The sequence below is a fragment of the Melospiza georgiana genome, chromosome 22, assembly GCF_028018845.1.
Source record: "Melospiza georgiana isolate bMelGeo1 chromosome 22, bMelGeo1.pri, whole genome shotgun sequence".
In the NCBI taxonomy this organism is placed as follows: domain Eukaryota; kingdom Metazoa; phylum Chordata; class Aves; order Passeriformes; family Passerellidae; genus Melospiza; species Melospiza georgiana.
This window is the reverse complement of record NC_080451.1, coordinates 5,686,347-5,713,495: the sequence shown is the minus strand read 5'-3', so window position 1 is coordinate 5,713,495 and position 27,149 is coordinate 5,686,347. Positions and strand designations below refer to the sequence as shown.

The window sequence follows — 27,149 nt, the reverse complement described above, 5'->3', positions numbered from 1 at the left end:
CGCCGGTGAGCTGTAACGCCCGGGGCATAGGAAGCTCAGAGGAGCCCCGGGGACACGGGGAGCCCAGAGGGGGACACGGGGAGCCCAGAGGAGCCCTGGGGACACAGGGACCGGTGGCGCCCTGGGGACACGGGGACCGGCGGCGCCCTGGGAACACGGGGAGCCCAGAGGAGCCCTGGGGACACAGGGACCGGCGGCGCCCTGGGGACGCGGGGAGCCCAGAGGGCACACGGGGACCGGCGGTGACACCGGGGCCCCTCCGGCCCCGCCCCGTGCCGGCGCGGGGAGGGGGCGGGGCCTCCAGCTCGGCGCTCTCTGATTGGCCGGGCGCTCCTGATTGACGTGGGCGCCTGACCGGCGGGGCGGGCGCTTTGCGACGGCGGCGCTTGACGGCGGCGGCGGCGGCGGCGGGTGCGGGTCCGGGCGGGGGCGGCCATGCTGCTCACCGTGTTCTGCCTGCGCCGCGACCGCTCCGAGATCACCTTCAACCTGCAGGTGGACGCCGACTTCGAGCTGCAGAACTTCCGCGCCCTTTGCGAGCTGGAGTCCGGCATCCCGGCGGCCGAGAGCCAGGTCAGGGCCTGCCCCCGCCCCGAGCGCCGGGGAGGGCCCGGCCGGTGTCCCCGGGCTGGGAGCGGCCGTGCCCCTTCTCCCTCAGGGTCGGGGTCTCCCGGGCTGGGAGCGGCCGGGTCCATCCGGGATCCGCCCCGGCCATCCGGAGTTTGGGGTTGTTTGGGGCGGTGGGTCCCTCCCCTCGCGGACCTTTGGCGTTTGGGGACAAACAAACCTCGCTTTTCCCTCAAAATCCGCTCGGGAGAGGGCTCCGAGCCCCCGGTGCCTGAGGGGGGCCCCTCCGCGAAAGGCTCGGTCCGCGCCCGCCGCGCAGCTGAAGGAGAGAAGATAATGTGGGTTTGTTTTGGTTTGGTTTATGTTGAGGTTTCGGAGGAATTTGAGGCTTCAACGGGGCAGGAATTGGAGCGAGGGGAACAGGAGTGAGCCCGCGAGGGAGGTGGGGGCCCGGGGTATCCTCAAACCCCGGGAAACGGGGCTGAAATGTTCGGGAAAGGGTTTATTTATCCCATCGAACCCCTGCCCGGTCTGGGGCGGAAAGGGCACATTGAGTCTTTTCCTCCCTTTTTTCCACACAGGTGTGGGGACCGAGCAGGCACGTCCGTGTGGTTTTCCCCGCAAATTCCCCCTGCAGCCGGGATCCAGGGCTCGCTCGTGTGCCAGAACTCGGGGGAGGCAGCGTGTGGGGGCGGCTCTGGGCCATCTGTCTGGGCTTTGCTCATGTTTTGGGTTCAGTCCCGCGTGTTTGGCCCTTCCTCCCCGCTTGTCCCGGGCAGGGCGGTGTCGGCTCCTTCTCGCGGCGCCGGCCGTGCCTGGCAGAGTTTGTGGAGTTTGGCGGTGGTGGCTTTTGCTTCCCGAGCCTTTTCCCAGTCTAAATTGACAAAGTGTTTTTCCAGCCAAGCCAAGATTAGTCAGCGCTGGAAGAGCTGGTGCAGGGGCAGCCCTGGGGTTGTGCTGTCCCTCACCCAGCAGGTTTTTGACGTTTGGCTTTGCCTCTGCCTTGGGAGAGCCTTGTTTTCTGGAATGGGAGGTTGGTGGTGACAGGGAAACAGTCTCAGAGCAGGGGCAGGAAATCCAGGAAGGGTGGATTCTCTTTTAGAAAAAAAAAAAACCTCTTGATTTTGGGCAGGTGTAAAGGGAGAACCCACCTCACACAAAGGTTCCCAGCAACCCTCCTGTGGCTGTCACACCAGTGAGCTCCCAGGTCTGGGGACAACCCCTGCATGGGGGACTCTGCTGTGGCTTTGACATCCCCAGGCATGAACTCGAGCATAAACTCCTCGCTGTCACCTTTGTCCCTTGTGTCATGGTGACCTGCAGCCCCGGGTCTGGTTTAGGCTAACAAGGGGTCACTTCTCTGTGTATTTTTGGCCAGGAGTTCCCTTGTTTGAGTTTTTCCAGCCCAGCTGACCCGTGTGGGGTTTGGGTGCTGCCAGCCCCAGGCGAGGGGAGCAGCGCTGCGCTTTTGTAGCCACCTCTGCTTCCTTCTGCTCATCCATCTGCCAGCCGTGCATCATCCTGAGCCGCGGCGTGCCGTGCTTGCCAGGCTGGGATTTGTCACTCCTCTCTCCTCTCATCCTGCCTGGTGTTTGTGAGGTGCTTTGAGGACCTTCGGTGGGGAGAACACGTTGGACATCAGGAGGAATTTCTTCATGTGAGGAGGGTGGTCAGGCCTTGGCAGGGGCTGCCCAGGGAGTTTGAGATGCCCGTGCCTGGAGGTGTCCAAGGAAAGCCTGGGCATGGCACTTGGTTCTGGGGACAAAGTGAGGATTGCACCTCCATGATCTTAGAGGGCTTCTCCAGCCTCAGTGATTCTATGAGAAACTTAAAAAGATACAAGTTATCAGAGAAGCAGCTCCTTGTGTGGAAGGATTTTGCGTTGTTAAATCACAAATAGGCGGTTTTACATTTACCAAACTTGGTTGTTTTCTGCCCTTTTTCCTCAGCCAAGGTAAATGTTGCATTGAAGGCACTGTGTTGGCACGAGAGAGGATGAATTTCATTGTAAGGGTCATGCAGGGTGGAGTGAAGCACTCAGTTTGTGGAGGAGAGTTAATGCCAGCCTTGTTCTCTGCTGGTTTGGGCAGTGAATTCCGAGTGCTGCAGTTTGGGGTGGGGCAGGGAGCTGTGAGGTGTCCAAGGGACGCTGTGGGCACAGGTCTGAGATAACAGAGGTAGCTGCTGGTGGCTGTGGTGATAAGAGCAGCTGGGCGAGGTGAGTGGAAATAATCTGACTTTCCAGTCTCCTCCACACAGCAAGGCCGTGGCTCTGTGGGAGAGGGGACAGGAGGCTCTCAGCAGAGCCACACTCTTCATTCCTTCTCCTCATTTATTTTCTCTGTGTGCCCTCCATCTGTGCCATGCTCAGGAATATTTGATGGGCCCAGGAGTTGCCTTGATGGATGGCTGCAGGTGGTGTCCAGCGCTCCTGCCTGGGGTTCCCTGCTCCACAGGAAGGTTCTGCCCCCTGGCATTGTGCACAACGAATCCATCGGTGCCTGCATCCCTGTCTGAGTCACCTCCAGAAGAGCCCGTGTCTGGTGCCACCAGCCAGACAATCAAAAGGCAGCAAAATCCAATCAGTTTGTTTTAAGACTGGGGCAGAATGGGTCAGGAGTGGATTAATCTGTGCTGCTAATGGACGTGGCGAGTGCCAGGCGCTTAATTCATTGTCTGGGATGTAAGGCTGAACGCTCATAAATCCAATCCCAGCAAGATGACAGAGGTAAAGCCTCACTTAAACTGATTAACCGGTCTCTTGCAGAGTGTGTGTGCAGGGAATGTGCCATTTCAGATTTGGGTGTGCAGCTGGGATTTATGACACGCTGGCTGTGCTGCTGCCTCGGGCCCGTAACGTGAGAGGCTGTGCCGGGCCTGCCAGCCCCAGCTGACCTCGGTGGTGCCTCTGGGCTGTGGGGTGGAGGCCACTCACTTTGAAACCACTGAGAGGGACCTGGGTGTGAGGCAGCGCTGGGGCTGCACGCTCTGCTGGAGGGGAGGAGGCAGGAAGCTCCTGCCTGCTTCCCTCGTGTGTGTTTCCCCAAATCTCTGATTGCTGCACCACGAGGTTCTGCTCATTTGTGTTCCTCCTGCCTTGCCTTGCTGCTGATGGGTCTCCACTGCTGAATGCCACGGAGAGAGTGTGTAAGATGTTGGAGTTGCTGTAGTGTCAGCCAGACCTGAAGACAGGTAGTGATTGGGTTTTTGGAACTGCTCCCTGCGATAGCATCAGGCAGAGCTGCAGCCCATCCCTGCCAGCACTGCCAAAGCTGCTCCCACGTGGCTCAGCCAGCCCCAACCTGTGGCAAACGTGTTGTTGTTGAACTGGCCTTTTCCAGCCCCAGACTGAGGTTTGGCTAAACAAGGTGGTATTTGTGAAATTTGATCGTGTGCCTGAGGGGTTTAGGCCAAGTTCTCCCTGCTCTGGGCTGCTGCCAGGGCAGGAGGTGCTGGGCTGATCTTCTGGTCTCGCTGTGCTCCAGTGACAGCACAGAAACCTTCATGTTGCCAGATGCCATTTCTGGGAACTTCTCTTCCAGTTTTATGTTACATTTTGGGCTTTCCCACAACTTAGGGCTTCTGTAGGTATTACAGGTCTGATGTTCATGGAAATGTTCCTTGGGGATTATTCACCTTTATCTCAGTGTTTTTATGTTTAGTCTATGGAGCCCTTGTTAAAGCAGGTTATCAAAGTAGAAATGGATGTGACTTTGTGTTTTATAGTCACAAGAAGTTGATTCCCTGCATGGACCGATGGCAGTGTGGGGAGCAGAGCTTTGAGTGCTCTGGGTCTGGAGAGTTGCATCACTGGGGAGAGCTGGAAAGCACAGAGCTAATGAATAAGGTCCCTGTAAAACTGGTTATTCTGGGGAGCTGTGTTGTGGCAAGAGGCAGAACGATGGATGTTGGGCTGGATCTACCTGGCTTGGTGCTGCTGGCATGTCTGCAGTGGTGCAGGGTCAGTGGGTGCTGACTTGGGGCAGGGAACGCTGCAGAAAGTGCCTGTGGCTTGTAATCCTGGAGTTTGGGAATGTGGACAGGCAGTCCTGGTCAAGACTTGCTTCCCTCTAATGATCTTGGCCTCTGATAGTGGAGACCAGCCCTTCTCCACGGTGCCACAGCTGGATTTTGGCAAGCCCAAGCCCGTGTTGTCCAGGCAGGAACGTGCCTGAGGCCAGGCCTGTGAGGACATCACGCCTTCCCTTCTGAAGCTTGAGATGGATCCGCAGGATTTATTGGAATGGTTTTTTTTCTTCTCCTGTAACAAAATAACATCTTGTTTTTGTTTTAACTTCTTCCCTGCCTGGTGCTCTCCTGGCACAGATCGTTTATGCCGAGCGGCCGCTGACCGACAACAACCGCTCCTTGGCCTCCTATGGCTTGAAGGACGGCGACGTGGTGATCCTGCGCCACAAGGAGACGGTGGAGCCGCGGCCCTCCCTGCGCTTCCCAGGTGAGACAGCTCCGTGCCAGCTCTGCCTGGGCCTCTGGGCTTCATCAGCACCCACCCGGCACTGGCACTGGCAGAGTCCTTTAGCACAGAGTGCTGACAGGGGAGGGTGGCTGGGGTGAGGCGGTGGGGATCGTAAATGACCCAAAGGGCTTCTGATGCAGTGTTTTATTCTGAGGAAGGCAGCACCATTTTGCTGTTCCTCTGGAGTGAAAAAGTGTGGAGGCAGTGAGGAGGTGACTGGTTCAGATCAGGCTCGTTAAAGATGTATGAGTTTCCTACAGCCGCTGGTTCCCTTCCTGCTGGATTTGATGGCTCAGACCCAGCCTCTATGGATGTGTGTCCTGAGCCTGTCCTGTGGCAGATTCCCTGAGAAGCCACATCTTGCCAAACCCCGTGGTTTAATCATGTGTGCATGCCAAAAGCTCCTCCGGGAATGCCTGAGTGGAGCCTCTGTCCTGCCTTCCACAGCTGCTCCTAGCAAATCCCCAACATAAAATATCCCTAGGAAAGGTGCCACAGGCTGAGAAGGGCGTGGGAGCATTGCTGAGGTCCTCATCCTGCCTCAGCTGGAGGATGGGTACCTGCAATGCAGGTCTGCAGGAGTGTTACTCCTTTTTTTAACCCAAGAGCCTCTGAAGTGCCTCAGAGCCACTGGGTTTAGCCCTGTAGTCCCTCCATGAGGAATTCACGTTTGTGAAGCAGGGAATAACCAGTCAGCAAGTGCATTTCAGGGGATTAGAAATGGGGCAGACAGACGAGACCAGTTACATAAATGAGCCAGCGTTGCTAACCCAGTAACCCGGGGACATGGCTGCTGCTCAGGGAATCTGCTCTGGTGCAGCATTGAGGGCAGCTCTTCCTTCCCGTGCTTTTCCCAGCAGAACTGCAACACGAAGCACCAACACTGTGCCCCTTCCTTTCAGGTCTGCCCAGGATCGATTTCAGCAGCATCGCCGTTCCCGGGACATCCTCGCAGCAGCCTCCGCCCCCGGCGCAGCGGCCGCGCCCCTCGCCCCCGGACGCGCCCTCGTTCCCTCAGGGCCTGGACAACCCGGCCCTGCTGCGGGAGATGCTGCTGGCCAACCCCCACGAGCTGTCCCTGCTCAAGGAGCGCAACCCGCCCCTGGCCGAGGCCTTGCTCAGCGGGGACCTCGGTGAGCCGGGCTTGGGGCTGGGCTTGGGGCTGGGCGGGGTCAGCTCCCATCAGGGGCAGCACCCGAGCTGCATTCCTTGATAAAAGGTGCAGATAAGAGCTGCCAGGTGGGAGCACTCAAGGCAGAGGTCCTCCATTTCTGCGTGTATTTCTCCTGCTTGGCATTTTTAATATCCTCTTTAATATCTCCTACTCAGAAATATCAGAGGCACAGACAATTTGGTTGTCTGTGAACACAAGTGACTCAGCTCCTGATTTTTACACTAAGATACTCCTTACTGCACATTTTCCAATAAAGGTGGTGTGTTTGCTGCAGCCCAGCTGGGACTCAGCAGAGAGCAGCACACTCCAAACCCAGCTCTGTCCATAGTGACCTTGTGCTGTGGAAGTGAATTGCAGAAAGGGAAAGGGAAAAGAGCAAGGAAATTGTGTAGGAACTTTCTCAATAGAAATAGTCACAAATGTGTACGTTTCTGTTAATCTTGGAAGTGTCTGTGTGTTTTGGGCACAGTTAAAACCTTGTCCTTTGCTTCTTCTGTAGCTGATGTTGGTCCCTTGTTCTCCCTGTGGTGAAAGATTTGAACCCTGGTGTCCTTTAGGTGTGAAAAGAGAGGAGTTTTGGGCTGCAGTAGATGAGCTCCTGAACCTCTGCAGGATGTTTAGTTGGGACATAAATCCTGTTGAGTGTGGAGAAATAAATGAAGAGAAGGAGCTTCTAGCAGGAGATTTTATCCACTCTCAGGGTTAAATCTGAGTGATTTCTCTCTGTTAGAGGAAACCAGAGAGGAACTTCCATGTTGTCAGCCTGTTCTGTTCTTAACTCTGCCTTTAGTTCATATCAGAACTGAAGCTTTCTTTGCACTCTCAGGCTTTTTTGTGCATCTTGCTGGGAGTTTTTCCCATCACCTTAAGCAGGGGTGCTGCTCTTGGCACAGGAAACCAGAGGTTAAGCCCAAGACACCCAGAACTGGCTCCTCTGCTGCTCTGCCTGATCTGTGGACATCAAGCTTTGACCCAGTTGTGCATTTTCAGTCCCAAATTGCCGCATTGGGCTGTCAGGAGGAAGTGGTTTGGGCTGGTTTTCCCTTGCTGTGCTGCACTGCTGCTGCTGGCAGTGTTTGGGCACAGCTCCAGCTTGGATTCCCAAATATCTGCAGAGATCCGTGCCCTGTGGCTGTGCTGGATGAAGGCAGTGCTGTACAGAAGCCTGATTTCAAAAATCCAACAGTCAAATATACCCAACACCTCCCTGAGCACAAACAGCCTTTGAGCCAGAGCTGCTGCCAGGGCTGCCAAGGCCTTTTGGGGACGTACATGATCCCATTCAAATAGTCAAACATGGCCAGAGGCCATCTGGAAAGTGGGAATCTAAAAACTGATCTTAAAATGTGCATTTAGACCTGGCTAACACCTCCTGGTAGGCATTCAGCTTTAGGGATTATAATCTCTGGTTTTGCCATGTTCCTTGAGTTTGAAAGGAGTTTTATCATTAGCCTTTGTGTATTTTTTAAAATTTTTTCCCTATAAAAGTGTATGTGCCAGGAAGTTGAGTTTGATTGTGCAGTGTTTGGGTAGGAACATGAGGAGAGGGAGCTCTGTCCAGTTGCTTTTCATCTCGGCAGGTTCCCAAGTTTGCCACTGATCCTCTGAGGTCCTTCCACGCTGCCCTCAGAGGGAGCTTTTTCCTGTGTGCTGCTGAGTCTGTTCCTCAGCTGGCATCAAAAGAAGCGTTTGCTGTGCCAGAATTTGATTTGCAAGAGTAATTTCCAGTCAAAAGCATTTCTTTATCTCCCTGTTCCCACAGAGAAATTCACCAGGGTGTTGCTGGAGCAACAGCAGGACCGGGCCCGGCGCGAGCAGGAGAGGATCCGGCTCTATTCCGCCGACCCCTTTGATCTCGAGGCACAGGCCAAGATAGAAGAAGACATAAGGTAACAAACCAAAGGCTTGTAGGCATTGGGGTCCTCTCTGGGGAGGAAAAACTGCTCTGTGCTTCCATCCATGGTGTTTTTTCCTCAGAGAAGGCAGAATCTAAGCACATTCCTTGTACCAAGGAGTTTGTGTGCAGGGCAATGCTCTGGGCCACCTTTGCACGTGGGAAGGTTGGGATTTGGGAACATGGAGGTGCATCCCATCCTTGAGATGTGTCCCACTGAGATCAGAGTGTTGTTCCCTGTGAGAGTAGGAAGGCCCTGGCAGAGGCTGCCCAGAGAAGCTGTGGCTGCCCCATCCCTGGAAGTGTTCAGGGCTGGACAGGGCTTGGAGCAACCTGGGATAGTGGAAGGTGTCCCTGCCATGGCAGGGGGTTGCACTGGGTGGGCTTTAAGGTTTCTGCCAGCCCAAACCATTCTGGGACTGTGTGATACAAGGTGACAGCACTGTTATCTGTGCTGTGTCTGTGTGTGTGATGTCTTGGAGCTGCCTGAGCTGCTTCACTGGAGCACTTGTGGAGAGCACATCTCTTGAGGCCTGGGGCATGTTTTGAGCCCAAGAGCTGGGCTGGTGCTGTCTCCCCAGCTGAGCTCTGCACAGCAACAGGGCATTGTTCCTCCCAGCTGCCCTCGAGATTTGCTTTTGCATCCTGCTAATTGTTCCATGTCTGGCTAATTCACTGATGAGAGGCTCTGCAGAAATGCATCCTGCTCATCACTTGCTCCCTCTTGCTGCCTTCCAGATGTAATTGTGTTGGGCTGAGGCTTGATTTCTTCAGCTGAGTGCTAAATCCTGGAGTTGGTTCATGGCTGGTGGTTTTCCCCTGATAACAAAGTGTCTGTCTGCCACAGACCCATTGTTGGGCAGGACCAGAATTCACTGGTGGTAGGAGTGCTCTCACATTACAACTGACAAGGTCTTGGTGCCAGAAAAACACCCAGAAATGCAGAAAATAGATATTTGTAGGTAGTGAAACATCGCTCAGAGGCACAGGAATGCTTCCCTTCTTCCTTAGATGAGGGACAGATAAAGGGGTTGTGCCCAAGGTTCTGCAGCTGTTTGGGCTGAGCCATCCCCAGATTTCACACCCCATCAGTGAAAAATGAAATGGCATCAGAATTGAAGCCTTTTCCCCTTTTTTGGGGAGACAAAGCAGTTTTGGATGCAGTCACTACAGATGCCCATCACTTGCAAGATTATCCTTGAGCTGTGAGGGATTTCTTAAAGATTGTTTTTTCTGTTGGCTTGAATTTGCACCAAGGACTGGTGCTTGTGGTGGTGTCCTTTCTGCTATTTTGCTCACCTCCCTCCTTTCCTATGCCTGGAAAAGGAAAGATACCAGGGAAACCTGAGGATTTGAATGTTCAGCTGCTGTGTGGGATTCCAGTGATGTAGCTATTGGCAACATCTCCGTGTACCCTCAGCATGACTAATGAATCCACAGGTTTTTTCTCTGAGTTCTCCAGGTTAACATGGACGTGGGGTTCCTGTTGGCAACACAAGGCTGTCAGGTGTGAGTTAGGCAGGGGTTGGAAGGGGCAGTGGCTGCTGGGGAGTGACTCACTGTGTCTGGACTCAGCTGAGATCATTCCTGGCAATCTTCAGCTCCCAGGTCTGTGTTTCACTAAGGAAGCAGTGGTTTAAATGTGTATTTGTAAGGTGAGCAGCAGCAGGTGGGATTTCCAGGTCTGTCTGTGAATCACAGGGATGTTACAAGGTCTGGGTGACAGAAATTTTGGTGTCTCTCTCTTCTCCACAAAATTCAGGCAACAAAACATTGAAGAGAACATGACGATAGCAATGGAAGAGGCACCCGAGAGCTTTGGGCAGGTGGTGATGCTCTACATCAACTGCAAAGTCAATGGACACCCTGTGAAAGCCTTTGTGGACTCAGGTGCTTTCTCCACACTCTCTATCACTGAGGGCAACAGTAAACATTCCAGTAGTTTTCCCAAAATATCCTACAATAAAGCACTGCATGACAGGAATTTGGAGCACTTTACTGAACCCTGAGCACAGCCTGAGTGAGCAGAGCAGATTGTTGGGAGAAGCAGTGTGGGAACACCCTGGGTTAGGGCTCCTGGGAGAGTTTCTGGGACTTCCATGCCTGGAAGGTCTCTGCCATGTGTGTGTGTCTTATCTCATTTTACAGGCAGGGAGATTTCACACACCTTTAACATGGTAGTTCCCATCCACATCCTGCAAGGAGAAGTTCCTGGGGTTGTTCCATCCCTACACTAATGGTCAGTGCTGACCTGTGTGGGCAGCCAGGTCAGCACAGTTGGTTCACAGGAAGCCTTTATGCCCTGGGGCAGGTGGGTTGGTTTCCCAGCCACTGAGTGCCAGATCTTAAGCTCTTCTAGGAGAAAATACAAGTTTGTGCTGAGCCATCAGGATTTAACACCAGTTCTGTTGCTGGCAGGTGCCCAGATGACCATCATGAGCCAAGCCTGTGCTGAAAGGTGCAACATCATGAGGCTGGTGGATCGGCGGTGGGCTGGCATTGCTAAGGGTGTGGGGACACAGAAAATCATTGGCAGAGTGCACTTAGGTAAGTCCTGGCATTTTTGGGGCAGCTTTAGCAGGGGTTTGACTGCATTTCCTGCACTCTTAGCACTGAGGATTGGTGCTGTAATTGCTAGGAGCTCCTGCAGAGTAAAATCAAAGTGCATCTGCAATGTGTTTGTTTGTTTTGGGCACAGAATTCTGTCTCATTTAATGCTGTAACACTTGGGGGGGAGGGAGTCCCAGCTCCTGCACACACAGGACATGTTCTCTGGGGGCAAAACCCGAGGTGAATGTGAAACACCACAACCTTCCCTGTTTCAGGTGGCACTGCTGGGCAGGGTGAGCTGCTCAGGAAGGGTTCCCACACAGTGCAGTGTTTGCTGTTCCTTTGGAAAGAAAAGCCTCTGTGCTCTTGTGCAGCCTTTCTGCATGGAGGACACTGCCCTTACTACCAAAAAATCGATTCTGTTTGCTGTTGCTGCTACTTAGACTTGTGCTCTAATGAACTGTTTGCAGCCCTCAAGCTTGGAGGGTCAGAGAAGCAGGACAGGAGGTTCTCAGGCACATCAGCTTTTAAAATAATTCCTCTGGGACCATGGCAGGCCTGGCAGTCCTGGGGCTTGCACAGGGCCACACTTTCTGTGACCAAAAGGGTGCATCAGAGTGCTGGTTTCAGATTCTCCCAGACCTTTCCCTTACCAAGTGGAAGAACAGAAATCAGATTGTTGTGCTGTAGTGGGAACTTCTGTGCCTTGTGTTTCAGCTCAGGTGCAGATCGAAGGGGATTTCCTGGCGTGCTCCTTCTCAATCCTTGAAGAGCAGCCCATGGACATGCTCCTAGGACTGGATATGCTTAAGAGGCATCAGGTATCAAAACCTCTTTTGAAACAGTTACCTGGCTCTTGCAGGTTTAGTGAGAAGTGCAACAAAAGGACAGGAGATTCTCAGGCACATCTAAAGTTTGTGAATTCATCTAAAGTTTGTGCATGCCTGGCCTGTGAATTCATAGGATTTTCCTGGGGAGAGTTGATGGTGGATTACCTTCCAGCCTGGAAGCACATCCATCATGGACAGCTCTAGGGTGTCTGGCTGCTGCCTGGAGCTTTTTGCTCTGATCAAAGATGCCCAGAGCTTTCCAACAGAATGATTTATTACAAATTGAGCCAGACAGGGCCCTTTGCTTAGAGCTGATACTCCTGGCCCACCCTCACCTGCTACGAGCCGTTCCGTTGGACACAGATTGCCTGACCTCACATCTCCCTTTACCCCTGGGAGCCACCTGGCTCTCTGCAGGCCCTGACGTGTGGATGCTCTCTTGCAGTGCTCCATTGATCTCAAGAAGAACGTGCTGGTGATTGGCACCACGGGCTCTCAGACCTCCTTCCTGCCCGAGGGGGAGCTGCCCGAGTGCGCGCGGCTGGCGTACGGCGCGGGGCGCGACGACGTGCGGCCCGAGGACATCGCCGACCAGGAGCTCGCTGAGGCAATACAGAAATCCGTAGAGGAAGCAGGTACCAGCAGGAGCTCACTTGGAGCAGGAATCTGTGCATTTCTTTCTGCTGCATGTCAGGATGTCTGTGAGCTGTTCCCCTTCCGGCTCCTGGGAGCAGCAGCAGCCAGTAAAGGGTGGAGAGAAGGGGTTTTATTCTTGCTTGTGGCCTCTGAGTGCACTTCTCTCTTCCTTTCTGGGCTGCAGAACCTGCATGGAGGCATTCAGGGCTGTTAGCTGTTTATTTGGTGCTCTCCCTGCAGCTTCCCACCTGCTCTGGTTTCCTGGCCTTCAAGCTGTGGAGGTTAATGGTTCTCTGTGAGTGGGATCACATTGTAGTGCCCAGCAGGGACATGGCTCAGCTGTGCTGCTGCTGCAGCTTTGGGGAGGCTCTCAAAACCCTGCTCTTATTGGCTGCACCACGTAAAAATAGAGCAGCTGTAGCAGTGACAAAAGTTCATGACAATTTTTAGAATTCGCACTATTTCAGCATTTTTCCCTGCAATGGTGCTTGTGCCCTTGGAGGGGGAATTGCCTCCTTGCAGTTGCTCAGAAGTTCAAAAGCTGAATTCACATCCTCAGCCTTAAATATGACCTGCAAAGAGAACTTTCACCCTCCTGCAGTTCTGTTCCCAGTGTCCCTAGAATCCAAATGCTGCACAGATGGCCACGTGGAGCTTTGGTGGCTGCAAAATTGAGCAAAGTGATTTTATTTTCAGCCAGATAGCTGAAAGCTGAACTATGAGCCAAAACCAGTCTGAAACTCAAATTTTCTGTTCAACTCTTCCCTTAGTTCAGCTTTTAGCTGAAGGGGAAATTCATTATTTTTTCCCTGCTGTTCCAGAGAAGCTGTGAATACCTCAGGGTATATTCCTTAAGCCTTTTCCAAAACTTTTAAAGATAACATTTTATATCCAAGAGTTCTCTAGAGACCTTTGAATTTTACTGCTCATTTTTCCTCTGAAAGAACACAGTAAATTCTCCTTTCTACACACTTGTAGAACTCTTTGCTGGGTCAAGTTTAGGCTGATCAAGTTGATTTCAACATTTTGCTTGCTAATATTTTAAGACTCTGGTGTGCCCATATTTAAAATTGAAATGAGAGAAAAAGATTTAACCATACATTATATTTATATTAGATACTAAAGTTTGTATATATTTAACTATATATATATGTATCTATATATTTATATATCTAGTTGAAATGCACTGAAATTTTTCTTTAACACCTCCCAGTTACTGTTTCACAACCCAAAGAATAAGCAGTTAGTTATAAATAACAAGAAGTTGATTACATTAAGGGAAGCACAGGACTGCACTTATTGCTCCCTTTGGCCCATTTTCTTCCATCCTAAGAATATAAGTTTTCCAGAAATGTAAAAAAAACTCAGAAGGAAGGTCTGGCTTTAATGAATCAGTAAGAAATAGTTTAAATGTGTGACTTTTCTAGCCAAATTGGAATGTTTATTAACTGAAGTTGCAGCCAGCAGAGAGAAACACAAACATGAGTTTGACCTTGTTATGGGGTTTTGATGTTGCTAAAGGTCAGGCTCAGGAGCTTGGGCTTTGTCTGTTCCCACAGCCTGGAAGGTGTAAATATCAGTTCTTTCCTGTGAAAACTTGGAGCCTGGGTTAGCTTTCAGAATATATTTCCACTTTGGATGAGGCTTTGCAGATATTATGGTTGGTTAAATTTAGTTCTCAGTTGAAAGAGAACTAAATAACAAGCAAACCTCAGCCCAAACTATGAGTCTTTATAATAAAAGCATTTTAGACAAGTTTTTTAAACAGAAAAGTGCCTGAAATTACTTAAATCCAAGCTGCTTATGTACAACATATGGTTCTAAGGACCATGAGGCTTTGTTCAGCACTCAGACACTTTGTGTTGATGCTGAGCCCTAGAGGAATGTAAAAGATTTATGGGAATAGGAAATCCATTCTGTGTGTTCACTTAGTGCCCATAGAACACTGAGGCACTGATCTAAAGTGGCTCTTGTTCAGATTGACTGTGGCAGCCCTGACAGTTCTAGACACAGTGCTAGCCTCTGGCCCATGGGCTTTTGTTGGCTGTATCCTAAAATGTCAGCACATTCCTTTTTTCTCTCTTCCAAAACTTGAGTTGCTGCTAGGTGGTACCAAGAGAACCAAGAAAGGAAAAAAGAGAAAACGGAAGAAGGACAGAAAGAGAAAGTGATGCAGTTCCAAAGAAGCTCAGCTCCCCACAACACGTGTGTTCTTTTATAACTGGAGCAATTTGTGCTGCCTTCCAGGAGATGGTAAAACACCAATGGCTGCCTGCACATGGAGGCTATTAAAGTGCTTGTTTGAATGCACCTGGATTATCCTTGAGCTTTCTTTAATCCCCTGAAGTCCACTTTAGGGAGCCTCATGATTTCTGTCAGCTGCTTTGCTGATGGTTCAGCATTTATGGAAGGCAGCTGAGGTGGTGGTGGGGTTCACTGAGATCCAGGACCTCCACATCCCTATTTACCTCTGAGGGCTTGATGCTCTTCTGTGCCAATTTCCCACCACTGGGGAACTCAGTGATCATGGATGGAGGATTTACAAACCTGGCAGCAAAACTGGAGCTGTTTTGCTGAGGGGGAATTGTAGCCAGGCAGCTCATCCCTTAGTCCAAGTCAGTGCCACCACAAACAGCTCAGGCTGTTCTGGGTACAGAGAGGAATTTATCCCTGATGGTGCACTTTGTGGGGAAGAGTTTGTTCCTGGTTTTAGCTGGATCAATATCCCTGGTGGGGCTGGGACTATTACATCTACCCCGGGAGAAGGATGACACTTAATGGAAAACCAGCTCCTGCTGCTACCTCAGTGCAAATCCCCGATGTGTCTGATCATACCCTAATTAGTGATCCAGCAGGTCAAAAGACAGTTCTGCTTCCTCCCTGAAGGGTTGGTTTGGAGCAGAGACATGAATGTAATCATTCCACATAGAAACAGAAAGGATCCCTCTGGTTTTCATGCATACCCTCTGTCACAAAGCTCTTTGCCACCCTTAGGAAAGATGAGCAGTGGGGTGGTGTCACAGCAGGTGCTGCACTGGTTTTAGTTAACAGAGAATAAAAGGAACAGAGAACAGAAGGCTGAGGACAGGCAGGTTTCTGTTGTGTTGTGGAATTTAAAGGGATTTTGGCTGGAGGTGTGGGCATGACAAGCTGTGCCTCAGTACTCCTGTAAAGAGAGACTCCAGGCAAACCAGTGGTGTGTGTTTAGGACCACTGAGTTTGGGAAGGGAAAGGGCAGCAAATCACAGAGCACAGAGCCTGGGTGTGTGATCTGTGGGGCCAGGACAGGCCCTCCTGCAAAGGTTGTGTGAGTGATTGAATGAGTGCTGGAGCGCTGATACATCAGTGATATCAGACTGTCAGCAAGATAAGGTCACTTAATCTCCCCTGATAACCACAGCCAGTGTTCAGTGCTTCTGACAGAGATCTACAATTCATCTGCTCTCTGTGAGGACAAGGAAACAGTAAGCTGAGCTTGATTTTTGGGTGTTTCTCCTTTGCTTTGCTCTTCCCAGCTTTGGGCAGCAGTTCTTTTGGGGGATTTTTTTCCCCCCACAATCTGTACACTTCCCTTTTGCAGCCAGCTGGTGTTTGGACACCTTCTCTCGGGTCTGATGGCACTGCTGGGAACACAACCCAAGAACTGTGTTGCCATCTCAGTTCCCATATCTCTGAAATGTGTCTCCTGAGTATCTCCAGCCAAAGGCAGAATAAACAAGTACAGCATGAGACACATTGTTATACTGTGTAGAGTTTACCAAGTGTCTGCTATCACCCACTGACTGCTCTGTGCCATAGCCAGTACAGAACAGCCTTTAAATTGTGCTCTGGCAGAGTTATTCTTGCCTTGGTGTGCCAAATTTGCCAGGCAGAACCTTTCTGGGAGGCAGGAGCTCCTGCAGCCTCCGTGCTGTTGTGCCAGACAGTCAGGAGGGAGCTGTGCAGGACTGTAACCATGCATGGTGTGTGCTCTGAATGCTAACACGAGTTTGGTGTGTTTGTTTCCTAATCCAAACAGAACGTCGGAAGCCTTGATGCATGTAGTGTGTGTTTACTGCAGCTGGAGTGGGCCACAGACCAGGTATTTAGAGCCACCCGTTCCAGTTTGTGCTGCCACGGTGCTTCTGCTGTGTCCTGACTGCTCCTTTCCTTCTGTCTTCCATAGAGAATAGTGACAAAGAAACTACCTCACTGGAAATGCCCTCATTACCAGCTTCTGATGGGTTTCAAAATCCAGTCCAGTCTTCAGGACTCAATTCCAAGATCTCTAATCCCACAAATCAGTTACTTGATCGTTCTGTCTCTGCCCCTGCTTCAATTTGCTCATCCGAATCCAGCCTTGCAGAGCCCATTGATCCTAGAGCCGTCGAGACTTCTGACTCTTCACCTGAACACCAGATAACCCCAGGAAAAGAACCTGCTCTGGAATTACAGCATCATTCCAATAGCTCTTCCTTGGCAAATAATGACCCCTCTCTGCACACCGGAGATGGAACCTGCTCCAATCCAGCTTGCCTTTCACAGAAGACACTCAAAGAAACATTTAGTGCTGACATTTTAAAGGAATGTAACAAAGAACAAGATCATGGTCAGGAACATCCTCTGGAAGTGACAAAAGTCCATTTGGATGACGCTGCTGCCAAGCACAAGCAGGATAAAGATGTCTATCTGTCTTCAAAGCAGGAGCAAAAACATGAGCTTCCCACAGACCATCAGATGTGCAAAGAGCCAGAAAAGGAACATCTTGAGGAGCAAACTGAGACAACTGACCCAGAACTTCCTTGCTGTGTTGGTGGGCTTGAGAAACCTGCTGTGGCTGAAGCCAAACAGCCAGAAAATCCTCCCATGGAAATGAGAGATGAACTGGAGAGAGCAGGTCTTTCCTGTGTGAAAGGGAGTATCCACCTGTCAGCCTCCTGTAGCCATGTGCACATGGAAGCCTCCATGGAAATAGATGCAGTGGAGCAGGCTGCAGCTGAAACACAGAGCTCAGCAAGGCAGCAGACTGAGAACAGACATATTTCCAGCCTGAACTCAGAGGCCCTCTCCATGGAGGTGGAGTTGCTCAAGTCTCCGTCCTCCTTGAGTGATCCCCTTCCCACCAGTGATGTCCTGCAGTCTAAAAGCACCAGTGAAATTCCTGCAGAGTATCACAAGTCAGCTAATTTGGCAGCAGACAGCTCCTCCCCCTCCAGCACCCCAGAGCTGGACGTGGATGCAGGAAGACCTTCAGAAGAGCAATGTTTCCCTCTAGCATCAGCCTTGAAAGAGCTTCACAAACTCTTGGTTATCAGTCGGAAAGGAGAATGCAAGATCCTTGCCTCGGAAGAAGTCTCCCAGCTGGAAACGGTTCAGAGAGAGCCAGCAGTGCAGCAGAAGGGACTTGCTGAAGGTGAGCAGATAGGCTTGGATCCAGCCAGCCAGGAGCAGAGCTGTTCCTTCCCTGAGATGAGGTCTGAGGGTGGAGAAGCAGAGGGGAGCCAGCCCTGTGATTGTGGCAGAGAGCACGTCAGCACTGGGCCTGTCAGTGCTGGGCAGCCTGTGCCTGGGGCAGGAGCTTTAGAGAGAGAGAAGGGTTCAGGTAAGGGCAATGTGGGCGTGCTGAGTTCTGCAGCCACCCCTGGCCAGCAGCAGAGCCCAGAGCAGAGGGAGGTTTTGGCAGGAGGTTCTCAGAGTGCACCTAGTCCAGCTTTGGAGCAGAGCACGCCTGGTTCCTCCACACCTGCTGCAGGTGAAGGAGCACCAGAGGATACTCAGGGCCTGTTCACAGGAGCACCTGGGAGAAGTGGCAGTGCTGCTCCTGCAGGTCCATGGCTGCTGGGTGGGAGTGAGGAACCACTGCTGAGCCCCCCAGCTGCCTACACCAGACTGACTGAAGCAGGGGCTTCTTCACCCCCTGCTTTCCCTGTGGCTGATGTCGACCGGATCCTTGGTGCTGGTTTTACCCCACAGGAGGCTCTCCAGGCCCTGGAACAAGCAGGTGGAAATGCAGATCTTGCTCTTCTCATTTTGCTAGCCAAGAGCATCGTTGTTCCCACGTAACTGTGGAAGAGGGAGCTGACTGGGGGATCTTTTCTTCTACAGGAGTATCTCAATTACACACCACAATGGACAAGCAGAATGTTGAGCCAGATTTTTTTAATTATTTGCAGCCAAAGTAACACATCTCTTCTGTTTCACTCGTTAGATTTGGGCTTTGAAAGGAAAGAAAACGTCCTTGCATTGTGTGGACACGATAGCTTTTAATCATGCATACTGGATTAAAACTACTAGTTTTATTTAAATGTACAATTTTAGAATAACCTCCAATGCTACAAATAAAAAGCAGCAGCCACTGTGCTCACTGCCCTGTCAGGCACAAAGCAGTTTGTGATGGGAATTGGCCACACGTGCACAGGAGGGGAGGTGCACATTGGGTCCAATGTGGACTCTGGATGTGTTGTAGCTCCTTGGAACCCAACATCCAGCTGTTGAGATTATTCTGGAAGCTACTAAAGGTGTGTAAATGCTTCTGGATCTGTAAGGCTTTTGCCAGAGGAGTGAGGGGTTTTTTGGGAGCGTGGGTTTTCGTGTGTGCATGGGGAAGGCTGATGCTTATTTTTGCCAAACCCTTTTATGCTTTGATTTTGAGTTGGACTCAATGATTCATGTGTGTCCCTTCCAACTCAGAATATTCTGTGATGCTCTTGGGCCAGTGTGTTCCAGTTTACAACATGGGGATAGAAGAAGGGAAGGGATAGAATTTGGTGCTACCAAAACTTATAAGATACATTTTAACTTATTTGGAGATGTGCTGGTATTAACTGTAAGGGGGAGGGAGGGGGGGGAAGGAGTATTTACATTTTTTTCTAGCCTTGCCCACATCATGTTTTTCCTCATGCAAAAAGAACAAGCTCAACCAGTTTAAGGCTAAACCTTAATGGTGAATTTGTTTAACAAACCAGCTGTGTGTTACGGCTCTAAATCTCCCTGTGCCCGGGGAGGAGTGAACTTCATCTCAGTGGCTGCACGCAGGGCTGTGATTGGAAGGAGGAGGAATCTGCTTTGCTGTGGTTTGTCTGGATGTCTGGGGTTGTTTGGCCTCGTGGCTGTGCATGCCTGGGGGTGCTGATCTGACTCTGACACCTCCTCCAGAGCGAGGGCTCCCCAGCAGGGCTCACAGAACAAATGCACTGATGTGGCCTCTGCGTTACAACCATCGTGGCCTTCTGGGATATCTCTGGTGAGTCACCTGAGCAGTGAGGCCTCACCGAGGCTGTGCTGTAGGAAGCCCTTTCCAGATGCTTTTTTGAGGGGGAAGAACTCCTTTGTGATGCTCTGCAAAGCCCCAAAACTCTGTAAGGGCTGGGGAAGGGAAAGGAAGGCGTGGCTGAAACAAAATTTTAAGTAGGAGCTTTGATTCAGTCCCACTTGCAAATCTCAGAAGTGGCTTCGTGTTTGGTGTTTGTCTTGAACTTGACACGTTGAGCTAAACCTGGAGCAATGGCTCAGCAGCACCAGACACATTTTTGTTCATGGCTTCCATGTGGTCTTGTGGTTGTCTCAGGCCTGTGTCCTGGTGTTTGTGTTCCCTGTTGCTTGAGCAGGTCTCCTGTGTGTGTGCTGGGCTGTTTTTGTGCAGGTGGCATTTAAAAACACCGATTTGGTTTCATCTGTCACCTCCCAGGATTCTGTGCTGTCATTGAGTGCTGGTGTCAGATTTGCCTCAGACACTTGGGCAGCCAGGAGATCCTTTGGAGTAATAAAGGGCTTTAAGGCATTCTGCTGTCAAATGGAGCTTCTCCATGAGCTGGGACGGTACCATCCAGAGCTGGAGCTCCCAGGCAGGTTTGGCTTACATCCCTCTGCTTGTGATGGCAGCAGCAGGCACTGCCCCATGAGGGAAGCAGTGCTTGGCTGTCTGGAGCAGCATCCAGTGATTCACTTGAGGCTCTGCTCAAAATGAGTTACTGGGGCCAGACTGCAGCTTTTTCATTTCACCAGGCAGGTGGCAGAGTTACCCCTGCTGAAGGTTTGGTTTAATATTCTCCTTCCAATAAGCACCTCACATCAGCAGAAGCCCCTCTGTGAAGGGCAAGCTTGGGCTGGTACAGGAGTACAGTGTCAGCAGGTCTCCTTAGAAGCTTTAGGATCTATCAGAGCCATTCCTGTCTGCATCTGGTTCACCATCAGAAGCAGCAGCAATGAGGCTCCCAGATCCAGAGTGGCTTCAGATGGCTGAATCTGCTCCTGATTCACACTGCAGGGCTTGGTGAGGTGGCCCTGGGAGCAAAGGAACACAGGAGCCAGGGGCAGGTTGGCTCTCTTGGATGGGGGAGAGCTGAACCTGCACCCTTTGCCTGTGTGTGGATGTACTGCCAGCTGCTTGGAGCAGCACATGTTGGCTACTCAGTGTTGGCTACTCAGTGTTGGCTACTCAGTGTTAGCCCCTTGTATCACTCTCTCTGTTTCAGAAGCCCTTGCTCAGCTGGCCCAAGTGGTGCTGCTCTGCACCAAGCTGGTGACAGGCTCTGCTCTCACAGCCACGCTGACGTAGGCTGCACATACAGAATTTATGCTATAAAAGCTTTAGAGCATCAGCCAATCTGCTTCAGTGCTCACTTTTATTCCTTGTCAAATATAAGTTTTGAATCCTGCCCTTCTGCCAAAGCTGTATGGAAGCATTTATCCATAGTGCTAGAATTCCATGGGTAACTCTCCCCAGACTGCTAGAAACAAACCCTGACCCCCAACTGATAAATATTTCTAAAACTCTTTTATCAAGTAGGTCCAAGCCTGGTGATTTAAATCTCTTCATTTCCAAGCATTGCTTTGAGTGAATGGCTATGTGCTGCTAAATTAGTGAATAATTTTTTTAGGAGCAAGATCTAGTATAACATTGGGGCAGTGGTGAGTACTTCAGGTTAAAATAAAATGTAACAGAATGTGTGCTTAGCCAACCCTGTCTGAAAGTTGTCTTTGTTTCAACGTGTGTCCTTTCTGCTGCATGCACACACACATCCTCTGTTCAGCCTCCAGCAGTCCCTCACTGCTCCCTGTGCTGACCTGGCCCTCAGAGTGGGAGTGTTTATAGGAGAGGAGGGATGACAGAGTGCTGTGGCTTATTGGCTACAGCAGGGCATAGAGGTGCCACCAACAGCTCTGCAGGTTTCCAAGGAGCCAGGTATTCCAGCCTAAAATCAGGCACTTTGTTCTTTTCTCTTCCCCCTCCTCATTAACCACTGCTGCAGTGTCCTAAATTCACATCACTTCACAGAGGGATTTCACCATGGCAGTCCAGCTCTAGAGAGTAAAGCAGTGCTCTGAAGCTGCTTTTAAAGCTGCCAGCACCTGTGGGGACCCATGTGGGTCTGTAGAGCTTCTTTCTGGGTGTGCCCTGGAACCACTCCTGCTCTCTGAGATTTACTTTTTTCCTTAAAAATACTGAAGGAATTCACTTGGCCTCTTGGTGACTGTGTGTTTGTGTACACGAGGCCACAGGTGAACGCAGGGGTGATGTTTAGTGGAATCCCAACATCTGGAAGATTTCTGGGCGTGGGTAATTCTGACAAGAGGAGGGAATATTCCTGATGACTGTTCCTGGCATGTTGACCTGCTGCAGGACAGAGCTGAGCTACGCTGTTACCGTGACAATCTCTGCCTCCTTGCTGTGTATGTTTAACTTTTCTATGTAGACACTTGGTCTCCAGGACTGTTAACCTTGTACGTCCTCCATGTTCCCCTCTTCTGTGTCTCCCTCTTGCTGTCTCCTCTCCTCAAAAGTAGCAATATTTAAGTGTACTTTGCTGAATGCTCAACTTCAGTTTTCTGTAAAACTATGCCATTGATGAACAAAAGGAGGAGCAGGTCCTAGAGGTTTCTTCACCAGACTTGGACTTCCTGCCAAACAGCTCCCCAGAACTCTTAACAGAAATTCAGAGGAGAAATCCAGAGGTGTTTCTGCCTGCCTCTCTCGGAAGTCAGCTTGGGAAACGAGGTCAGTTCCATGTCCATCATTCCCCTCTGAGCGCTCGAGATTTCTTCCTGCACTGTGTAGACGAGGCTTAGTCCGTGACCCAGAGCGCAGTGGTTTGGGTCACACTTTGACTGATGCTTCAGAGTTTTACAGACTCACTTAGGGAACTTGAGGGAATCAATACTCAGGAATCCTAAAGCTGGTTGTGTTTTGTGTCATTGACTCTCGTGGGCTGAACACGCTGCAGCCTTGCAGGCGGCTGAAGAGAGGAGTGGGTGTGTCATCAATGGGATGTGGTTCTGCCCAAAGTAATACACACTTGATTCTTTTTTGATTTTTTTTTAATATTGGGGGACTGTTTATCAACAAATTATGTGTAAAAAAAATTTGATATTTAAAAAAAAATGAATAAACACTTTATCATAATGTTGCTTGGTTGGTCTGTCTGTATTTCTGAGGTTGGCAGCTCTGCACTTAAATTCTTCAGTGCCTTTTTTCCCAAAGCCAGTGGATTTTCTGTAACATAAATGCTGCCATTTTGAACAATGAGTAGAAATCTGTGGATAAAATTATTAAGATTGGGAGGGCCTGAGAACAGACTTGAGATATTCCTGTATTCCCTTTCTTTGGGGATGGGTTGTTGGGTCCTTCATGAAGGACCTGGAAAAACATCAGAGTAAACACAAAACTTGGCCGTGGCACTGTCTGCTGGGAAAGTGAATGGGACACTCCTTGTCTCCTACCTGAATACCTCACTTCCAGCCCAGTTAGCAGATGGAGATTTATTTTTCTGGAGCTGGAAGCTAATTTCTTGGGACATTAAAAAAATTGGTATTTAAAGCCCTGGAAAGCTCATTAGAGTTATAGTTAGAAATAGCTTTTTTGCAGTCCCATTCTCTTAAGTGTCACGTAGTAGAACAGGTTGTGGTAGAGAGGCATAGAGGATATTCCTCCTCTGAAACTTGGGGCAAAGTCACTAACCCTGAGGTCCTCTCATGGAGGAGCAGTCTCTTTTTCAGACCAAGAAAAACTTCCACTTTTCCTTGTAACAGCACTGAGGTTTTGGCCATTTTAAATCCCTATAAACCAGAGCTGTGGGTGCTGGTGCCAGGTGAGGGACACAAACACAATGGGTCATGATTCAGTGACCGTGGTGACAAACTGGGCAGTGGTTTCCTCCTCACATGTTCAGAGCTCTGCACGTGATGCTGGTGTCACTTAGAGCTAAGTGAGGTCATTATCATGCAAACAACATTTTGAATTCAGCTCTCAGGGTGGGAGAAGGGAAGGTTTGATGTGTAGGCTGCTACAGCCTCAACATACATTGGCCCAAGGGTTGCTGTGATTTCTTCTGCTGGGAGGTGATTTAGGATTGAATGCCCTGGTTCAAAACTACTTTGAGCAGTAGTTTGTTTGTTCTGCTTGATGAAGATGATTTTATTTTGGTAATGTGTAAAAATTATGATTAATGGCACAGTTGTGTTCATGTTTAGGGTTGTCCCAGCCTGAATTGGCCTGATGTCCTGAAGTTTAACAAGGTTGGGTTGTGGCTGTCCTGGATCCCTGGCAGTGTCCAAGGCCAGGCTGGACAGGGCTTGGAGCAGCCTGGGACAGTGGAAAATGTCCCTGCCCATGGCAGGGGTGGAATGGGATGAACTTTAATGTCCCTCCACCCAAACCATTCTGGGATTCCATGAATGGGGGCATTGGCACCCTGAAATCTGCAGCCTTTATACAGCCCAGAGAGGGTCAGGCCCTGTGCAATAAATGTGCACTCCAAGTTGGTGTTTTCCTTGGTTATAAAATGTGCACTCCAAGTTGGTGTTTTCCTTGGTTATAAATGTGCACGCCAAGCTGGTGTTTTCCTTGGTTATAAAATGTGCACTCCAAGTTGGTGTTTTCCTTGGTTATAAATGTGCACTCCAAGCTGGTGTTTTCCTTGGTTATCTTTTGTGGGCCTTTAGGAGTAGAGGTCTCCTAAAAACTTCCTGCAGAAGTTCCTGGAGTTTAACAATAACAGCTGGAGGTTCTTTGAGCAGTCACGTGGATGCAGCAGCTGCATTAAGAGCAGGAGTAGGATGCAGAGAGGTGAGTGTTCCTTCATGCAATTTCCTGCCTCACAGTAGATCAAGGAATGGTCAGCAGCAGGAACATGACTGAGCCATTGCTCAGGAATTCTGCAGTGCCTCCATCAGCCCCTGCCTGGCCCATGTCTGAGCACCTGCCCGGTGTGGCTTTGCCAAGGGAACACTTTTGGGGCCAGTTTGTCACCAGAATGGGATTAGGGAAATCCTGCTGGCCCACCTGGCTTTTGATTCACTGTGTCCTTACATTGATTATCTTCTGTGCCTCATTCCCTGGGGTAACTGGGGGTGCTGGGACCCTGGGAAGTGACCACTAGACTGTAACATAATTACCTGCAGCAACCACTTGTGCTAATTACAAGGTGCTGTGTGCTTGCCAGTAAAGCACTGAGTCAAACACAAGGATGTGAGTGACTGGTGACTGAAATCCCTGCCAAAGGAATGTCTGGTTCCCAGTCTCTCTGTTAACAAATGGAAATGGGAAGGAGTTTAAAACCAAACCACTTGTGGAAATGGAGGTGTGCTCACAGGGCTTATTCTTGACTTGCCCTTATAACCCAGCAGTTTCTTCCATGGTTTTCCTAATACTAATTTTTTCTTTCTTCCTGGAATCCATCCTGCAATTCCTGAAGTGTTTCTTGTGCCTCTTTAATTTCCCCCCAGATCACTGGCAGCATTACTGAGGTGCCCTATGACTGCACTGCATGGGGTGGTATCTTGGGAGTATCCTGCACATAACACACCTTGCTGCAGGGGGTGATTCCCCTCAGTGACTCACTCTGTGCTTCCTCTCTCTCCATCTGTGACAAGCACCTGATGGTTCTGCTCCTTGGGGATCATGTTCTCCATGCCAACTTCAGGCTGCAAATATTGAGCAAAGAGTTAAAACCTGGGGAGAGGGTGGGAAGCAACCCAGGATGTGGTGGGAGTGGGATGGATCCTCCCAAGCTTTTCTAAGGAGAATGGGAGCTGTCTAAATGCTGGGAGCAGGGAATTTTCCATGTAAATCCATAATTGTGTGGTGGGTGCTTTAAGGGATTATAACCATCTTGTTTTACTCAAAGTAAAACAAATACTGGGGGCATTCAAAACATTCAGGAAAACAGCAGGACACCAGGAAATCTGTTCTACCACAGAATCCCAGAGTGCTTTGGGTTGGAAGGGACCTTAAAGCTCCCTCCAACCCCCATGGGATTACACAGTGTAAATGCTGCACCTGGTGCCTCCAGAGCAAGGAGGAATGCAAATGGATGCACGTACCTGCTGGTGCTGTACAGCTTGTTTGCCTTATACTTTATGCTTTAAATCCTACAATTCACCAGGAAAGCATAAACTGGTGTGTGGGATCTGTTGGGCTGCTTTACAAGCAGCTGACTTTAGTCTTTCCAGTGACTTGTTGGGGATCAGGCTTGGGTGTTTCAGCAGGAGAGAGTTACCTTTCTCCTCACATGCCAAGACAAGCTCTGATCCTTGGGATCCCCTTTAATGCAATGTTTCTGCATCTCCAGAGGCTGGCGGGGAGCTGGGAAAAGTTTTTTGGTTTGGCTCAGTTCTAATGCATGCACCTTCCCTTCCCTTCCCTTCCCTTCCCTTCCCTTCCCTTCCCTTCCCTTCCCTTCCCTTCCCTTCCCTTCCCTTCCCTTCCCTTCCCTTCCCTTCCCTTCCCTTCCCTTCCCTTCCCTTCCCTTCCCTTCCCTTCCCTAACCTTCCCTAACCTTCCCTTCCCTTCCCTTCCCTTCCCTTCCCTTCCCTTCCCAAACCTTCCCTTCCCAAACCTCCCCTTCCCTTCCCTTCCCTTCCCAAACCTTCCCTTCCCTTCCCAAACCTTCCCAAACCTTCCCAAACCTTCCCTTCCCAAACCTTCCCTTCCCTTTCCCCCATGGTTTCCAAAGCTGTTAAACTGGCTGGGCCATTCCTGGAGGGAAAGAGCAGGCTTGGCCTGGTGTGGTTTTTCCATCCAAGCCCTTGCTCAGCCCTTTCCTTCCCTGCCAGCAGGTTATTTATGAAGGAAGGGGTGGGAATGGCAGGGAATGCACTCCTGGAAGCTGCTGGCTTTTACATTTTTTAATTGCTTTTACTTTCAGTTCCATTTTCAGTTATCATGGTCGGGTGATGCAGGCGCGAGGCCAGCCCCAAGTCACAACCCTTCACCTCAGCCTCAGGTTTTATTTGTAATTTTTCTTAAGCCTTTTCATCAACTCCTGTCTCTGTCCTGTCACGGCAAATGGAGCTTGTACTTGAGGTTTTTAGGAACTGTTCCCACCAATGGAGGGTTGGGCTGGAACAATGTGGCCCAGTTTTGGCTCCATGGTGCCACCAGCACAGGGACCCCAGCAAAGAGCTGTATCCCCCATTTCAGGGAGGGATTGCTGGGGCAGAACTGAAGGAAGCACTGCTGAAGCCTGAGGTGTTGGGGTGCCATATGGGATGCCATTTTTCCCTCACTATTGATTATTTCCTTTGAAGCCGGGACCCCAAAGCGCAGCAAAGCTGCAGGCTGGGCCCTGGCTTGGAGGGCTGTGTGGCTGGTGGGCACCTCATGTCCCCAAACCCACTGTGTGTCCACTCAATAGGCACCCAACAGCACTGTCCCCTCCTGTCCCCCTGGACTGTGAAGGAACCAACTCCCCTTATCCACCTCACATCCCTCTTTGCTGTGAAAGAACCAATGCCACCTTCTCCTGTGTCCCCTCACTGTGTCATGGCAGTCTCCCAAATGCCATCTCCCCTCACTGAGGTCAGGGCCATGACAGACCCAAGGCCATCTCCCCTCATGCTCCTCAGTGTCCCCAGTGCCATCTCCCCCCACGTCCCCTCGCTAATCCCAGGGCTGTGAGTGAGCCAGTGCCACCTCCCTCTATGCCCTCACTGTCCTTAACATCATGTCCCCTCATGTCCCCCCACTGAGCCCCGGGCTGCGAGGGACCCAGTCCCGCCTTCCCTCGCTGTCCGCTGTGGCACATCGCCTCGCGTCCCCTCTCT

General features: G+C 50.7%; 1 protein-coding gene across 3 annotated transcripts; it reads left to right on the top strand.

Moving 5' to 3' along the window:
- Positions 1-419: 419 nt before the first annotated feature.
- Positions 420-22,509, top strand: DDI2 (DNA damage inducible 1 homolog 2). Of its 3 annotated transcripts, XM_058039348.1 has the most exons (10): positions 420-573; positions 4,894-5,023; positions 5,947-6,177; positions 7,981-8,107; positions 9,875-10,002; positions 10,531-10,659; positions 11,380-11,483; positions 11,938-12,127; positions 16,147-16,209; positions 16,294-16,378. In XM_058039348.1, exons 1-9 carry the CDS (start codon positions 436-438, stop codon positions 16,161-16,163), a joined length of 1,194 nt encoding a protein of 397 aa, XP_057895331.1. In that variant the 5' UTR covers positions 420-435; the 3' UTR covers positions 16,164-16,209; positions 16,294-16,378. The 3 variants fall into 3 exon arrangements, with proteins under 3 accessions (XP_057895331.1, XP_057895328.1, XP_057895330.1); XM_058039345.1 differs by lacking the exon at positions 16,147-16,209 and having other exon boundaries at positions 16,294-22,509; XM_058039347.1 differs by lacking the exons at positions 16,147-16,209; positions 16,294-16,378 and adding an exon at positions 14,225-14,727.
- Positions 22,510-27,149: the final 4,640 nt, after the last annotated feature.